This window comes from Leucoraja erinacea, chromosome 22, assembly GCF_028641065.1.
Source record: "Leucoraja erinacea ecotype New England chromosome 22, Leri_hhj_1, whole genome shotgun sequence".
NCBI classification, from domain to species: domain Eukaryota; kingdom Metazoa; phylum Chordata; class Chondrichthyes; order Rajiformes; family Rajidae; genus Leucoraja; species Leucoraja erinaceus.
The window spans coordinates 1,207,490-1,226,391 of NC_073398.1; the positions used below are offsets into that span (position 1 = coordinate 1,207,490).

At 47.5% G+C, this 18,902-nt stretch overlaps 1 protein-coding gene across 1 annotated transcript in view; it reads left to right on the plus strand.

Annotated features, from left to right (window-relative positions):
• The window catches only part of LOC129708029 (dynein axonemal heavy chain 3-like), a 426,708-nt gene extending 408,243 nt beyond the window's left edge, over window positions 1–18,465 (plus strand). Inside the window, exons 78-82 of the mRNA XM_055653570.1 lie at window positions 1,571–1,663; window positions 5,431–5,604; window positions 13,757–13,867; window positions 14,550–14,610; window positions 17,641–18,465. Of these exons, the coding sequence (XP_055509545.1) occupies window positions 1,571–1,663; window positions 5,431–5,604; window positions 13,757–13,867; window positions 14,550–14,610; window positions 17,641–17,786 (585 nt within the window). The 3' untranslated portion in view covers window positions 17,787–18,465. The remainder of the gene's footprint in view (window positions 1–1,570; window positions 1,664–5,430; window positions 5,605–13,756; window positions 13,868–14,549; window positions 14,611–17,640) is intronic.
• Window positions 18,466–18,902: the final 437 nt, after the last annotated feature.

Here is an 18,902-nt window from a genome sequence, read left to right on the forward strand (position 1 = left end):
GAGATGTAGAAGCAGAAACAAGGATGTGGCACAGCCGGACGATTGCTGCCTCACAGCGCCAGAGACCCAGGTTCCATCCTGACTACGGGTGCTGTCTGTATGGAGTTTGTACGTTCTCCCCTGAACGTGACCTGCGTGGGTTTTCCCCGGGTCGTCTGGTTTCCTCCCACATTCCAAAGACGTACAGGTTTGTAGGCTAAATGTTCAAGAAGGAACTGCAGATGCTGGAAAATCGAAGGTACACAAAAATGCTGGAGAAACTCAGCGGGTGCAGCAGCATCTATGGAGCGAAGGAAATAGGTGACGTTTCGGGCCGAAACCCTTCTTCAGACTGATGTCTCCCGCTGAGTTTCTCCAGCATTTTTGTGTACCTTCAGGTTTGTAGGCTAATTGGCTTGGTATAAATGTAAATTGTCCCTAGTGTGTGTAGGATGGTGTTAATGTGTGGGGATCGCTGGTCCGTGTGGACTCGGTGGGCCAAAGGACCTGCTTCCACGCTGTATCCCTAAACTAAACTAAAAGATCTACCCTCAGGCTATCTTTGATCAGACTTTACTGGACTTTATCTTTCTCTAAACGTTATTGACATTATTCCCTTTATACTGTGGATGGATGGACTGTAATCATGCATTGTCTTTCTGCTGACTGGTTAGCACACAACAAAAGCTTTTTACTGTACCTCAGTACACGTGACAATAAACTGAACTCAACTAAAGTGGGGGGTGAAGGCCGGGTGGCACCAGATGGGGAACAGAGAATAGGCTGGAAGATGATAGATGGACCCCGATAATGCTGATGGAGAGAGATGGTGAAGGGGGAAGAGTTTCCACAACAAGAGGGACAGGGAGAAGAAACACTGGGTGAAGGGCAGAGAGAAGCAGGTGGGGACAGGGAAGGAACCTTGGCAGCAAGTGGGGGAGGTCGACAAGGTGAGCAAAGGCTGGTGGCAATGGGATAGGCACAAGGGGGAGATTGGGAGAGTGACCTTGAAAATGACAGACTCTATGTTCATGCCCTTGGGTTGTCAGCTATCTTGCTGCAGCACATCACTAACCTCTACAGACGCACCATAGAAAGTATTTTATCGGGATGCATCACTGCATGGTTTGGGAACAGCTCCATCCATTATGGGGAGAAGGCAGGCACGGGTTATTGATTGGGGACGATCAGCCATGATCACAATGAATGGCGGTGCTGGCTCGAAGGGCCGAATGGCCTCCTCTTACTTCTATTTTCTATGTTTCTATGTTAAGACCACAAGAAATTGCAGAGTTGTGGACGCAGCCCAGACCATCACACAAACCAACCTCCCTTCCATTGACTCCATTTTGACAATGTAGGCAGTGGGCACAGTGTGCACTGTATAACAGTGTGGGTGAGTGGGAGACAGTGGCGACTGGGGGTAACAACAGTGTGGGGAGAGTGGGAGACAGTGGCGACTGGGGGTAACGACAGTGTGGGGTGAGTGGGAGACAGTGTCGACTGGGGGTAACGACAGTGTGGGGACTGTAATGACAACTGGTGTTCACCATCTCATTCTCTGGGTTGTCTCTGTTGTTTCATTCCCCAGGTACCCAGCATGTGGTCGGCAAAGTCATATCCCTCGCTGAAACCTCTGGGAAGTTATATCACTGATCTTCTGTCCAGGCTGCAGTTCTTCCAGGTGCGAGTGTGTCTGGAAATGGGGCCAATGTCGAAATATTCGTGGGGGGGGGGGGGGGGGGGGGGGGGGGGGGGGGGGGGGGGGGGGCTCATTGAAACTTCCCGAATGGTGAAAGGCGTGGATAGAGTGGATGTGGACAGGATGTTTCCACTCGTGGGAGTGTCTAGGACCAGAGGTCATCGCCTCAGAATGAAAGGACGTTCCTTCAGGAAGGAGATGAGGAATTTCTTTAGTCAGAGGGTGGTGAATCTGTGGAATTCTTTGCCACAGATGTCTGTGGAGGCCACATCATTGGGTATCTTTAAGGCAGAGATTGACAGATTCTTGATCAGTACGGGTGTCAGGGGATATGTGGAGAAAGCAGGAGAATGGGGTTAGAAGGGAGAGATAGATCAGCCATGATTGAATGGTGGGGTAGACTTGATGGGCCGAATGGCCTCATTCTGCTAGAACTTATGAACAAGAAATTATGAGAGAGATCAGCATCCAGTGCATGTTGATGGATCACTAATAAAGGGCGTGAAACATTCTGAAGAGGCAGTATTTTATTGAGAGAAGGATGTCCTGTGTAAGGTGCTCCCAATGATGAAGAAAGAACTGCAGATGCTGGAAAAATCGAAGGCAGACAAAAATGCTGCCTGGTCCCAATAGGTTTGGCTTAGCTATGAAAGGATAGACACAAAATGCTGGAGTAACTCAGCGGGACAGGTAGCATCTCTGGAGAGAAGGAATGGGTGACATTTTGAGTCGAGACCCTTCTTCAGCCTGAGGGTCAGGGGAGAGTGAGTCTAGAGATATGGAAGGGTAAGGTGCGAAAACATAGATCAAAGGGATCGATGATGAGGAAATGTAGACTGGTTCATTGTTAGCTGAGGGGAAGGTGACAACGAGACAACTAGTCGGAGAACTAGTGTGGGGGAGGGATGGAGAGAGAGGGAAAGTAAGGGTTACTTGAAGTTAGAGAAATCAATATTCATACTATAAGAGCTATGAGAGGTTTTTAAAGAGCATAGCATTTCATTATAAAAGCATTAACCTCTCTCCTAAATCTAGTTCAGTTTATAGACAATGGACAATAGGTGCAGGACTAGGCCATTCGGCCCGTCGAGCCAGCACCGCCATTCACTGTGATCATGGTTGATCATCAGTACCATATTCCTGCCTTCTCCCCATATCCCTCGACTCCGCTATCGATAAGAGCTCTATCTAACTCTCTCTTGAAAGAGAGAATTGGCCTACCCCTTATTGTTAAACTGTGGCCCCTGGTTCTGGACTCCCCCAACATCGGGAACATGTTTCCTACCTCTAGCGTCCAATCCCTTAATAATCATATATGTTTCAATAAGATTCCCTCCCATCCTTCTAAATTCCAGTGTATACAAGCCCATTCGCTCCATTCTTTCAACATATGACAGTCCCGCCATCCCGGGTATTAACCTCGTGAACCTATGCTGCACTCCCTCAATAGCAAGAATGTTCTTCCTCAAATCTGGAGACCAAAACTGCACACAATACTCCAGGTGTGGTCTCACCAGGGCCTTGTACAACTGCAGAAGGACCTCTTTGCTCCTATACTCAACTCCTCTTCTAATGAAGGCCAATATGCCATTAGCTTTCTTCACTGCCTGCTGTACCTGCATGCTTACTTTCAGTTACTGATGAACAAGGACACCCAGATCTCGTTGTACTTCACCTTTCCCTAACTTGACACCATTTAGATAATAATCTGCCTTCCTGTTCTTGCCACCAAAGTGGATAACCTCACATTTATCCACATTAAACTGCATCTGCCATGCATCTGCTCACTCACCCAAACTGTCCAAGTCACCCTGCATTCTCATAGCATCCTCCTCACAGTTCACACTGTCACCCAGCTTTGTGTCATCTGCAAATTTGCTCATTTTACTTTTAATCCCTTCATTTAAATCATTAATGTATATTGTAAATAGCTGCGGTCCCAGCACCGAGCCTTGCGGTACCTCACTAGTCACTGCCTGCCATTCTGAAAGGGACCTGTTAATCCCTACTCTTTGTTTCCTGTCTGCCAATTAGTCAAGCATGATTTCCCCTTCGTAAATCCATGCTGACTCGGACCGATCCTGTTACTGCTATCCAAATGTTCGGCTATCTCATCTTTTAATATTGACTCCAGCATCTTCCCCACCACCGATGTCAGGCTAACTGGTCTATAATTCCCTCTTCCCTCTTCCCTTTTCTCTCTTCCTCCTTTCTTAAAAATCCACAGGAACTGATCCTGAATCTATAGAACATTGGAAAATGATCACCAATGCATCCACAATTTCTAGACCCAATTCATTGAGTACCCTGGGATGCAGACCATCAGGCCCTGGGGATTTATCAGCCTTCAGTCCCATCAGTCTATCCAACACCATGTCCTGCCTAATGTGGATTTCCTTGAGTTCCTCCGTCATCCTAGGTCCTCTGACCACTAGTACATCTGGGAGATTGTCTGTGTCTTCCTTAGTGCAGACGGATTCAAAGTACCTGTTCAACTCTTCTGCCATTTCCTTGTTCCTTTTTTTTCTTCACATACCTAAAGAAGCTTTTACTATCCTCCTTTATATTCTTGGCTAGCTTGCCTTCGTACCTCATCTTTTCTCCCCTTATTGCCTTTTTAATTATCTTCTGTTGCTCTTTAAAAGTTTCTCAGTCCTCTGGCTTCCTGCTCATCTTTGCTATGTTATAGTTCTCTTTTATTTTTACACTGTTCTTGACTTCCCTTGTCAGCCACGGTCGCCTCTTACTCCCCTTAGAATCTTTCTTCCTCTTTGGAATGAACTGACCATGTACCTTCTGTATTATTCCCAGAAATACCTGTCGTTGTTGTTCCACTGTCATCCCTTCTAGGGTATCTTTCCAGTCAACTTTGGCCAGCTCCCCCCTCATGCCTCCATAGGCCCCTTTGCTCAACTGTAACACTGACACTTCCAATTTTCACCAAATTGTAGATTAAAACATCATATTATGGTCACTACCTCCTAATGGCTTCTTTACCTCGAGTTCCCTTATCAAATCAACAGCTCAGAAACAGGCCCTTTGGTCCACCGAGTCAGTGCTGACCAGCTGACCAGGGACAATTGACCGAAACCAATTAACCTACAAAACCGAAAATGTTGTAGTGTGGGATGAAACCGGAGCACCCGGAGAAAGCCCACGCAGTCATGGGGAGATTGTACAGACAGCGCCTGTGGTCAGGATTGAACCAGGGTCTCTGGCATTGTGGGGCCAAATTGAGGCTGTAAAAAAAATTACCTCTGTGCCATCGTGCCGCCCTGTCTTCCGAATAGGAATATTAAACCTTTGAGAATCCCCTCAACATGTCCATCCACCCCAACCTCTTTGTGCCAGGATCGTTCTGTGCCAAGATTTGTTCTGGAAATGTTATAACTGGGCGGCACGATGGTGCAGCGGTAGAGTTGCTGCCTTACAGCGCCAGAGACCAGGGTTCGATCCTGACTACGGACCCTGTCTGTACGGAGTTTTACGTTCTCCCCGTGACCTGCATGGGTTTTCTCCGGGAGATATAGTTTCCTCCCACTCTCCAAAGACGTACAGGTTAGTAGCTTAATTGTAGTATAATTATAAATTGTCCTTAGTGTGTGTAGGATAGTGTTAGTGTGCAGGGATGGCTGGGCCAATGAGCCTGTTTCTGCGCTGTATCTCTAAAACAAAATGGAATTGGTGCCACATAAGTGCAGGTTGCTGTGGTTTTGTTGACTCCTCGCCTCTGATCCCTCGTGTTTCAGGACTGGATTGTCCACGGGATGCCAGTGGTGTTCTGGATCTCTGGCTTTTACTTCACTCAGAGCTTCCTGACGGGTGCTCTGCAGAACTACGCACGCAAGTACCTCATCCCAATCGACCACCTGGGATTCCAGTTCAACGTCACGGACCGAGAGCTCTCCATGCCAGCCTCGCCGGTAAGCATCCCTTCCCAACCACACATTCCACCGTTCCCGTTCAGCTCGACTTGTACTCCTTCATCCGTTCCATGCCCACTTGTTGAATCACCCGGAGTTTAGATTGTGACAACCTCCAGTCACCAGCCTCCTCACTGCCAGGTCACCAGCCTCCTCACTGCCAGGTCACCAGCCTCCAGTCACCAACCTCCTCACTGCCAGGTCACCAGCCTCCCCACTGCCAGGTCACCAGCCTCTCCACTACCAGCCCCTGCAAGTTCCTGCAGTAACAGTGTAGGAAGGAAAGATAGACACAAAATGCTGGAGTAACTCAGCGGGCCAGGTAGCAACTCTGGAGAGAAGGGATGGGTGACGGTAAACGCAAATTGGAGGAACAGCATCTCATATTTTGCTTGGGCAGCTTACAGCCAGTGATGAATATTGATTTCTCTAACTTCAAGTAACCCCTGCATTCCCTCTCTCTCCATCCCTCCCCCACCCAAATCGCACTAGCTTCTCTTTCTCACTGAACAAACAGCTAACAATGGCATGTTTCCTTTGTCATCGTTACTTTTTTGCATATCTTTCATTCATTGTTCTACAGTATATCTCCCTATATCATCGTTTATATCTCTTGTTTCTCTATCCCGCGAATTTCAGTCTGAAGAATGTCTGAATCATATTGAATGGAGGTGCAGGCTCGAAGGGCCAAATGGCCTACTCCTGCAACTATTTTCTATATTTCTATGAAGGGTCTCGATCCGAAACGTCACCCATTCCTTCTCCCCAGAGATGCTGCCTGACCCGCTGAGTTACTCCAGCTTTTTGTGTCTATTCCTGGAAAGTAATATGTGTGGGAATGAACTGCAGATGCTGGTTTCCATTCACAGATGTTGTTTGACCCATTGAATTCGCCCACCATTTGGTTTACTACTGAAGATTCCAGCCTCTTTTATGAAACAATTAGACAGGTACATGGATAGGATAGGTTTAGAGGGATATGGGCTAAATGCAGGCAATGGGACGACATGTTGGTCAATGTGGGCATGTTGGGCCGAAGGGCCTGTTTCCACGCTGTCATACGGTGAGTGAAACTCAGCAGTGGAATTATTTGCCACAGAAGGCTATGGAGGCCTTCAATGGATATTTTTAAGGCAGGGATAGATAGATTCTTGATTAGTTCTGGTGTCAGGGGAATGGCCTAATTCTGCTCCGATCAATTATGATCTCATGACACTATGACTATGACTTCAATCCTTGCCTGTAACATCACTCGACTCCAATCATCGTCTCATCTCTGAAGTCCAGGACACATCTTGCACCTCCTGACTCAGCTCGTCAGCACAGGACAATGACACCACTGGGAACAGTGAACGCTGTTGACTAGTTTGTGTGTTTGTTAACCCGTACCTACAACCTCTATTCAAGCAATGAATATGATAGATGATTCAAGCAATAGTTGCATCATTATACAGCGCCCTCCATGATGTTTGGGACAAAGACCCATCATTTATTTATTTGCCTCTGTACTCCACAATTTGAGATTTGTAGTAGAAAAAAAATCACACGTGGTTAAAGTGCACATTGTCAGATTTTATTAAAGGTCATTTTTATACATTTTGCTTTCACCATGTAGAAATTACAGCTGTGTTTATACACAGTCCCCCCATTTCAGGGCACCATAATGTTTGGGACACACGGCTTCACAGGTGTTTGTAATTGCTCAGGTGTGTTTAAATGCCTCCTTAATGCAGGTATAAGAGAGCTCTCAGCACCTAGTCTTTCCTCCAGTCTTTCAATCACCTTTGGAAACTTTTATTGCTGTTTATCAACACGAGGCCCAAAGTTGTGCCAATGAAAGTCAAAGAAGCCATTATGAGACTGAGAAACAAGAATAAAACTGTTAGAAATATCAGCCAAACATTAGGTTTACCAAAATCAACTGTTTGGAACATCATTAAGAAGAAAGAGAGCACTGGTGAGCTTACTAATCACAAAGGGACTGGCAGGCCAAGGAAACCTCCACAGCTGATGACAGAAGAATTCTCTCTATAATAAAGAAAAATCCCCAAACACCTGCCCGACAGATCAGAAACACTCTTCAGGAGTCGGGTGTGGATTTGTCAATGACCACTGTCCACAGAAGACTTCATGAACAGAAATACAGAAGCTACACTGCAAGATGCAAACTACTGGTTAGCCACAAAAATAGGATGGCCAGGTTACAGTTTGCCAAGAAGTACTTGAAAGAGCAACCACAGTTCTGGAAAAAAGTCTTGTGAACAGATGAGATGAAGATGAACCTATATCAGAGTGATGGCAAGAGCAAAGTATGGAGGAGAGAAGGAACTGCCCAAGGTTACACAGAAAAGCTGGAGAAACTCAGCGGGTGCAGCAGCATCTATGGAGCGAAGGAAATAGGCAACGTTTCGGGCCGAAGAACCCAGCTCCACTGCGCATGCGGCATAATCGCACAGCTGTGCAGAACGTGGCCAGCGGGAGTCGGCAGCTCCCGCATCCAAGGACGAGAGGTAAGTACTTACCTTAATCGGGCCTTGTGGTTTTTGCTCCAGGGGGAGCAAAGTAGAGAGGCATGGTGAGCGGCCCCCGTTTCGACTCCAGCGTGGAGCCGACAGTGGCCAAGAACTGCCCAAGATCCAAAGCACCACCTCATCTGTGAAACACGGTGTGTGGGGGTGTTATGGCCTGGGCATGTTGGCTGCTGAAGGTACTGGCTCACTTATCTTCATTGTTGATACAACTGCTGATGGTAGTAGCATAAAGAATTCTGAAGTGTAAAGACACATCCTATCTGCTCAAGTTCAAACAAAAGCCTCAAAACCCATTGGCCGGCGTTTCATTCTACAGCAAGACAATGATCCCAAACATATGCCTAAAGCAACAAAGGAGTTTTTCAAAGCTAAAAAATGGTCAATTCTTGACTGGCCAAGTCAATCACCCGATCTGAACCAAATTGAGCATGGCCTTTATATTCTGAAGAGAAAACTGAAGGGGACTAACCCCCAAAACAAGCATAGGCTAAAAATGGCTGCAATACAGGCCTGGCAGAGCATCACCAGAGAAGACACCCAGCAACTGGTGATGTCCATGAATCGCAGACTTCAAGCAGTCATTGCATGCAAAGAATATGCAAAAAAATACTAAACATGACTACTATCATTTACGTGACATTGTTGTGTCCCAAACATTATGGTGCCCTGAAATGGGGGGACTATGTTTAAACATTGCTGTAATTTCTACATGGTGAAACCAAAATGTATAAAAATGGCCATTATTAAAATCTGACAATGTTCACTTTAACCACGTGTGATTTTTTTCTATTATTTTACTTCGGAGTCACGTGAGTGATTCCGTGAAGAACCCAGCTCCACTGCGCATGCGGCATAATCGCACAGCTGTGCAGAACGTGGCCAGCGGGAGTCGGCAGCTCCCGCATCCAAGGACGAGAGGTAAGTACTTACCTTAATCGGGCCTTGTGGTTTTTTGCTCCAGGGGGAGCAAAGTAGAGAGGCATGGTGAGCGGCCCCCGTTTCGACTCCAGCGTGGAGCCGACAGTGGAGGGGGAAAAGGCGCTACCCGGACCGCAAACGCTGCGGACCGCTGCAGGGAGCTGCGCTAATGCCGGTCCGCTGAACAGCTGTTTGGTAACAGCAGCGGACCGGCGGGAAGTTTTAAAAACCCGACCGGCAGCCCTGCAGACTCCTGACAAGGAGAATCGCCGCCCGGGAACCGCCACAATGCCGCCTGGAAAACGGCAGGCAGCCTCTACATACAGGTAAGAGAAAAATCTTCCCAATTTAACAGGTTCTACAGGAGCCAACTTCCTCCAAAACTGGAACAGGTTGGAGACGGCAAAAATAAGTATGTCTGTCTCCCCAAGCCAGAGGAGGTCATGGAATTCACCTCCAGGGAAAAAAGGGGCACTGGCTGAATGCCAAGGGAGCTGACTCCTACCCCAGTGCTATTGCACTAGCCATCTCCCTTGACGAGGGATTGATGCAACAGCGGAGTTTGAGCTATGCCTCCTCCAATTTATAGCACACCCTTTTGCTCCCTCTTTTGAGGCTAGCTAAGGAGGCCAGGGCTGGGCTGGCTTAAACGCTGGGCAGGCGGACGAGAACAGCAGTATGCCAGGGGAGCAGGATCAGGAAGAGCTACTGGGTGTCGTGGGCCACTACATGGCTCCTCCACGCGACCATCTTCCCAACAAAGCCCTGCAGGAGCAGGCCTTTCTAGAGGCAAATCCGCAGGCAGCTGGGTCAGCAGACTCGCAGACAAGCAGCGAATTCTGAAGCTCCTAACAGAAGGGTCAAGATGTTACCGCCTTTGCTCGTTTTTTCCACGGATCATACTCTCCCAGGATGAGACTATCCCATTGCACTACCAGGGTGCTGACGCCTAAGATGTTCCCAAATTTGGGATACTCGACTGAACAATGGTGCATATAGACCTGCCCGCAACCCCAAATATATGGGGCTATGCAAACCGCTGCTGCGGGAAGAGAGGCAGCTAAACCTGTGCGCCTCATGAAGGCAGGCCATGGAACGAGCAGGACATCGCATCCAACACCCAGCTGGCAGCACCCCTCGGCATCCACCAGCAATATCAAACAAGGACTGGTGAAAGCCTGGCGACCGCTTCACATTACCCCCAAAGTTCTTTTTAGACGGGGCCCAGAGCGGAGCCGTGGGAAGATGCGCCGCCCCACCAACAGCCCCAGCATCCCAGAAAACTAGGCCTTAATGAAAAAACAACAAACATGGAGGTAGGTAGTCTGGTTCCTCCCAGTTTACACTAAACAAGGGTGTTCTACTAACTGCGGGGGGGGGCATTTACACTTGTTAATAAGCATGGGATGCTGTCACAAATAACTAAAATATACTCAACAGTATTAGAGGATAAAAACGAATTCAAATTGGGCATATTACCGCCAGTTCAGCAATGCGCCCAAAGGGCATTTTCTCCCTCTAAGAAAAGAGAAGTGAGAAGGTCAAGCTGAAGTAGGAAGGCTCATTACTAAACGGATCATGGGAGTAAACATGAACCATTGGAAACTACAAAAGATGGTGAATGTAGCATCATCATTGATCTAATATCACTAAACAAATCTGTTGAGTATATATACACGTTAAGATGGAGATGGGTTTTTGTCACTGCCAGACATCTGATCTCCCAAGGATACCTAAGGGGAGCATTGATATGGAAGATGCTAACTATCTTATACCCATACACTAGGATCATTATAGATACCTAAAAATTTTACCTGGATATGGATATCCCGGTTAGGGCAACCATGGGAGCATAGAGCAGTCCCTATGGCCTAACCTCAGCCCTAAACTATTAAATATTAAATCGGCCATGAAAATATTAAGAAAACAAGCATAATCATGGCATATATTGGATGATATCCTCATATTAGGGGAAACAAAGGAATTAGCTGTGGCAGCAGTTCTAGCTACGAAACAGCTCCCTAAAGCTCTGAGGTTTATCCCACGCCCAGATAAACCAGAATTGAAGCGTTAACTACCAAGGATTATCTGGGCTTCAATAATTCCGTCCATATGACTGTTACTTTGCCAAGGTACTTGGGTCACTATAATCAAATCATGAATGTACCCACTGAAGCTATATCACAACTAAGGTGGTGGGTAGACATCTATTTGGCATAGTTTTCAGCCCTATTATCATCACCAATCCCAATTTGGTTATTAAAAACCGATGCCAATACTTTAGGCTGGGGAGCAACTAAACTCCATATCCAGCACAGGTAACAGATGGACCAATTCACAAACATCGTTACTACACATAGCGGGCATCAACTACTTAGGATTGGTGAGCGTCTATTGGGCTAAAAAGCATATGCATTTCAAATGCAGCACGTACATATGTGGTTACGGATTGATAATACTATGGTGGTGGCTTATATCAACCATATGGGGAGCATAATAATCATTGTTGTGCATCAAATTGGTCAAACAAATCTGGCAATGGTGTGTCAAAAGACATTTTAACTATCAGCTGCCTATGTCCTAGGAAGCTAGAACACAGTGGGAGACACCAGGTCACGGGGTAAAATTTATGATTACATTGAATAAATGTTAAACCCAAAATATCTGCTAAAGGTATTAAGCAGTTTGAAAGCCAGATATCAATTTGGTTGCACAAGAAGGAATCACCAGTAACCTATGTATGTGACTTGGGAACCAGATTAGAGGCAGCAGCGATAGATGCCTACACGCTGGAAGGGGGAATTTCTGCTTTGCCTTCCTCCCTTCTGCCTCATCAGACGGGCACTTCGCAATACAGATGGGAGTCTCCGAGATATTGAACGTGCCCGACCGGCCTACACAGCCATGGTTCCCAGTTCATCACGACACGGTGGGCGAGTCACCTATGGATTTCCCTAGTGGACCATGGTTGCTGACTCAACCCAGTATCAGGCACAAGCCACCCATGCCAGGGAAACATCAAACTCCTGGGTGCAGGGTTTGAATAGACCTTACCAGGGACTGGGATTATCCAAGGGACCACCATGTCGGCATCCCTGCGAACAGTCACTAAAAGCTAACATGGGTAAAATACTGCCACGACGCAGGGACAACATACCGAACTATTCAACCACTGACGTATTGGAGTTCCTGGAACATCTACACCATGACCAAAAGGTGAGTTACAATGCCGTAAATACAGCATGGAGCGCCTTATCTGCTTATCTAAAACAGCATGACAGCAGAGCATGGGATCCCATCCACTGAAGGTAAACTTATGAAGGGCAACTATAATATAAGCCCCAAACACCCAGGTATATACCCATGTATGGGATATTGGTGTGATATTGACATATCTCAGAGAATGGCACCAGCCAGATCCCTCAGCTTGCTTAATCTATGTTTTTAAAAACGCTCATGCTTATGGCTCTCGTACACGCTCACAGAGTCCGGTCACTCCATAAACTAGACTAGATAACATGGTAATTACCCCAGACGCATCATGTTCATATTTAGGTCTGGTAAAATCTAACTCGCAGGTATATGGGACTAGGCGAGATTATGAGTTCGGCACGAACTAGTAGGGTCGAGATCGCCTGTGTTTTCCGTGCTGTAGTCATTATATGGCTATATGGACCAGGAACGCCCAATTCACTGGTGGGATTCCGGGCCTACCCACCAGAGTCCAGGTTGAGTGTGGTGACCCATCTACTACTATATATAGACACAACCCACAATCTTAGAGGGAGAGGAAAGCCTATGGGTCAACCACAGTAACCCAAGACGGGGTACGAGCCAAACCACTCCAAGGTGGCTCAAACAGGTACTGAAAGCTGCCGGAATAGATAATAATACATTTAATCCCATTCCACTAGGGCAGCATTGGTATCAGCGGCTGAACGAATGGACATCCCGGTTGACCACATTTTCAATACAGCAGAATGGCCAAGGGAACGACGTTCAGAACATTTTTTATTATAAACCGTTGATAAACCTGATTTAATTGCAGGAGAATATTACAAACTGCAATATTAATTTAAGCTCAGAGGAGCTCTTTATGTTGTTATTGTTAACAAATACCTTTCTGTTTCTTTTGAAAGCAGATCCACTGGTTGATTACGATAACACTTCCTCCCTCATAAACTTCGGCAGTGAGTGAAATAAAAACTGTTACACGGTTTGAAATCACAGACCTTTGAAGTCTTCACGGAATCACTCACGTGACTCCGAAGTAAAATAGCAGGATTAAACGAGTACTTACCAGTATGAAGTTTGATCTGTATTTTATGAGGAGTTACGGTGAGGTATTACGTGCCCGCCGCTCCCACCCTCATTATATAGATCAAACTAATAAACTGATGTCTCGTGATCTTTACTATCTTACTTCAAATATTGTGTCTATCCTGTGATTTCACACCGCTGCTTCGAAGTATGCCGCATGCGCAGTGGAGCTGGGTTCTTCACGTAATACCTCACCGTACCTCCTCATAAAATACAGATCAAACTTCATACTGGTAAGTACTCGTTTAATCCTACTATTAATTTCAAATTGTTAGGTACAGAGACAAATAAACACATGATGGGTCTTTGTCCCAAACATTATGGAGGGCATTGTAGATATTTTAAAAACACTGTTTGATACATGGCCATTTTGTGAACTTTAGGTCGATGGCGTTTACATTAAAGGCCTTTACATGGAAGGAGCACGATGGGATTGGTTGAAGCGTGTGATTGGGGAGTCCCTTCCCAAAGTGCTCTACGACAGCCTACCGATTGTATCCTAACCCCTGTTTGCAGACGGATGCCAGAGTTCCTCCAGCAGTTTGCATGTTAATCCCAGATTGCATTCAGGACAAAGTCTGCAACCTGCATTTCCCTCATTTATTTCGAGGGGGCTAGAATACAAACACAGAGATGTAATGCTGAGGCTCTACAGGGCACTGGTCAGGCCGCATTTGGAGTATTGTGCGCAATTTTGGGCACCATATCTGAAGAAGGATGTGCGGTCTCCTTCACACAGTGGGTGGTGGGTGTATGGAACAAACTGCCAGAGGAGGTAGTTGAGGCGGGGACTTTCCAAACATTTAAGAAACAGTGTTTTGAGTGTGGGGGGAGACCGAAGATCTTGGAGAAAACACATGCAGGTCACGGGGAGAACGTACAAACTCCATACAGACAACACCAGTGGTCAGGATGGAACCTGGGTCTGTGGAGCTGTAAGGCAGCAACTCTACCGCTGTGTCACCATGCTGTCCTCGTCTGTGCCAGCAGTAACGAATGGCTGTGTGTGTTGTCCAGTGGGTGCTGGGTGAGGGGGCAAGGAGTCCAACTGGCCACTAGAAGTGGAATGAGGATTGAGAAGTACGTCCAGGTTGTGGCTAATTATTGGCCAGTGTAGCCGAGTAAATGAGCTGTCTTCATGCCCGTCTCTGTCACTCCCTTAACCTCTTCTCTCAGATTTGGCTCAAGCCAGGCGAAAAATCTTCATTCAAGGAGCAACCTATCTACGGATGTCCAGGTGAGATATTATAGACAGCGCCCGTGGTCAGGGCGGGTCCCAGGTCTCTGTCGCTGCGAGGCAGCAACTCTACCGCTGCACCACGTGAATAAAGGCTTTCACCACAAGGAGGCAGCAAAACTCTTCCTTCACTGATCTCCCGAGTCGGGGAGAAACCTGATGCAAGGGTGATCGAAGGTCGGGTCAGTGACGGTCCCTGGACTGGGATGAAGATATGTAACCAATGATTCAATGATACATTATTGTCCCATGCACCAATCTACAATGGTAGATTTTGTTTTGCGTACATTGTGGTAACATCACACAGATTACAGTGATCGGTGCACACCAACACTATCCGACACCTACACGCATCACATTTACTATCAACTGTCCGATCCCTCCACAGATGCTGCCTGGCTTGACGAGTTCCCCCTTCTTTGTATTTTGCTCAAGATGTGGACGTCTACAGCCTCTTGAGATACAGCACGGAAACTGGCCCTTCGGCCCACCTAGCCCATGCCAACTGGTGATCCCCGCACACTAACACCATCCGACACACACTAGGGACAATTTGCAATCTTTACCAAAGCCAATTAACCTATAAACCTGCACGTCTTGGGAGTGTGAGAGGAAACCGGAGCACCCGGAGAAAACCCACGCAGGTCAGGGGGAGAACGTGCAAACACCATACAGACAGCACCCGTAGTCAGGATCGAACCCAGGTCTCTGGCGCTGTGAGGCAGCAACTCTACCATGCCGACCTTGACTCACTTCATTCCAAGAGCTCGGCTTGGCATTGTTTCCTCGTGGAACTGATCAGGAATATTCCCTTGTTCACTTTCAGATATCTTTACCCCTCCCCCCGAACCCCATCTATGATCCATGCCCCCATCAGTCTCACCTGCCTGCGTTTGGTACAGATCCCTCTAAACCTGTCCTATCCATGTACCTGACTAACTGTTTCTTAACGTTGTGATTGTCCCAGCCTCAACTACCTCCTCCGGCTGCTGGTTCTATACACCCACCGCCCTTTGTGTGAAAAGGCTACCCCTCAGGTTCCAGTAACATGTTTTCCCCTTCATCCTCTGCTCCTGGATTCCCCTACTCTAGGCAATCAATAGTCAACACTGCTTTGTCCGTCACATGTGCAACTGCACAGTGACATTATTTTTGCATACATTACACATGCGGGCACCAACATTATTGGTGCATTAAGAGACTCTGTGTGTCTACCCGATCTATTCCTCTCATGATTTTATACACCTCTATGAGTTCTGTTACCAGAAGCCGAGAGCCTGAGTTAAAGGGAAAGGTTGGGCTGGCTAAGACTTTATTTCTTGGAGGCAGGCACGGGTTCTTGATTGGGGACTATCAGCCATGATCACAATGAAGGGCTGAATGGCCTCCTCCTGCATCAGTGTTCTTTGTTTCTATGTTTCTATGAGTGTAGGAGACTGAAGGGTGACCTTATAAAGATCGTGAGTGACGTAGATAAGGTGTACAATCGAGAGCTTGAGGCCATAGGTATATGGTGAGAGGGGAGAGATTAAAAAGGGACCTGAGGGGCAGCTTCTTCACACAGCTGCTGTTCATATATAGATCGAGCTGCCAGAGAAATTGGTTGAAGTACTGTAGGTACGATAACAACATATATAAAGACATTTGGACAGGCATATGGATCGCTAAGGTTTTAAGGGAGAAGGGCCAAACATAAGCAAATGGAACTTGTTTAAGTGGACACAAAATGCTGGAGTAACTCAGCAGGTCAGGCAGCATCTCTGGAAAAAAGGAATAGGTGACGTTTCGGATGGAGACCCTTCAGACTGAGAATCAAGGGAGAGGGAAAGTCAGAGATATGAAAAGGTACGAAGAACAAATGAATGAAAGCTATGCAAAAGGACAGATCAAAGCCAGTAAAGATGCTCATGGAAAGGTGGAGCCCACAATGGTCTATTGTTGGCTACGGGGAAGGTAATAATGAGTGAAACAGTGAAACTCAACTAGACGACAGTGAAACTAGTGGTGGGCCGACTAGGGTGGGAGAGGGAGGGGATGTCCATACCGCTGGGGGTAAATATGAGGTGCTGTTCCTCCAATTTACGTGTGGCCTCACTCTGGCCATGGAGGAGGCCCCGAACAGAAAGATCAGTGTGGGAATGGGAGGGAAGTTAAAGTGTTTGGCAACCGGGAGGTCATGTCGACCAAGGTTGCCTGAGCGAAGGTGTTCAGTGAAACGATCGCCAGTCTACACCTAGAACAGTGGATACAGTAGATGAGGTTGGAGCAGGTGCAAGATGGTCTGTTTCTGATCTCTGTTACTAAGGCTCCACTCACTTCTAAAGGTCCGTGAATGAGATTAGTCAGATTTATTGATGAGGTGCAACTTGCATGAGAGAGAGAGATACTGAAGTCAGTCGCCAACTAATATCTCAGAGTTTACTCTTTGCAAAACCTCAACCAGCTTTGCATGTGTGGGGAGGGGGCGCTGAGAATTGAGAGGGACCCGGCGTGGGGGGGGGGGGCACTGTAGTGGACACTTTAATCCGGACACTGAGAGAACATGTCCGGATTAAAGGAGGTGCCAGACCACCAGTTGCCAGAACATCAGTGGTGGACCTGTACTCACTGAAGCACATACATGATCATCTACAGTATAATGTTGATACAAATATTTAATTAGTACGGGTGTCAGAGGTTATGGGGAGAAGGCAGGAGAATGGGGTTAGGAGGGAAAGATAGCTCAGCCATGATTGAATGACGGAGTAGACTTGATGGGCCGAATGGCCTAATTCTGCTCCTGTCACTCATGACCATATAAAAAACCTGAATGACTGTGGTGGTGAATTAGTTGAAGAATCAAGAGTGTTTTATTGTCAAATGACCCAGATAGAACAATGTAATCCTTACTTGCAGCAGCACTACAGCATATGTAAAGATAGGACACTGTAGACAATATCATAAATGAGTTGCTAAGGCAGTGCCGCCATTGTTCCAAGAGTCGAGGATGTGAGGGACATTGACAGACGTGTTGCTTTCTTCTCTCCACAGTTTACAAGACGAGCATTCGGCGAGGAATACTGTCAACAACCGGCCACTCCACCAACTACATTCTGACCATCCACCTTCCGTCGGATCAGCCTCAGAATCATTGGGTGAACAGAGGAGTGGCCTGCCTGTGTCAGCTTGACTACTGACCGTTGCTGAGGTCCGCTCAAGGCCTGAACCTGGAGTATGTGGGTCTGAGCCGACAGTAGTTCAGCACTGCTCTCTGGTTGCCATGGGACAGTTCAGTGTCAGGCAACTGAACCATGCTACTGCAACCAGAGAGCAGTCCTCAACTGCTATCCAACTAGTTTTAGTTTACTTTAGTTTAGAGATACTGCGTGGAAACAGGCCCTTCGGCCCACCGAGTCCGCACTGACCAGCCATCCCAGCACACCAACAATATCCTACACACCAACAATATCCTACACACACTAGGGACAATTTACATTTTACCAAGCCAATTAGCTTACATCTTTGGAGTGTGGGAGGAAACCGAAGATCTCTGAAAAAACCCACGTAGTCACGTAGAGAACGTACAAACTCCACACAGACAGCACCCGTGGTCAGGATGAAACCCGGGTCTCCAGCGCTGCAAGGCAGCAACTCTACCGTTGCACCACCGTGCTGCCCTTCGATTGGACTTTACTGGCTTTATCTTGTAATAAATGTTATTCCATTATCCTGTATCTGTACACTGTGGGCGGCTCGATTTGTAATCATATATTGTCTTTCCACTGACTGGTTAGCACGCAACAAAAGCTTTTCACTGTGACAATAAACTAACCTGAAACTAAACCAACTCCCTTGGGCTGAAGCATGAAGACGGGGCATGGAGACGGGGGCATGGAGACAGGGGCAGGAGGACGGGGACGGGGGCAAGGGGCCGGGGGCAGGGGGATAGGTGAGGGGGACGGGGCAGGAGGACGGGGATGGGGATGGGTGCAGGAGGACGGGGATGGGTGCAGAGGGACGGGGGCATGGAGACGGGGGCAGGGGACGGGGATGGGGGCAGGGGGACTGGGGCAGGAGGACGGGGCAGGAGGACGGGGATGGGGGCATGGAGACGGGGGGCAGGAGGACGGGGATGGGGGGCAGGGGGACGGGGGGGGGAGGGGGACGGGGACGGGGGGACGGGGACAGGGGGGTTGGTGCAGGGGGATGGGGACAGAGGGGGACGGGGACAGGGGCAGGTGGACGGGGGACAGTGTTGTATACACTGGAATTTAGAAAGATGAGAGGGGATCTTATTGAAACATATAAGATTA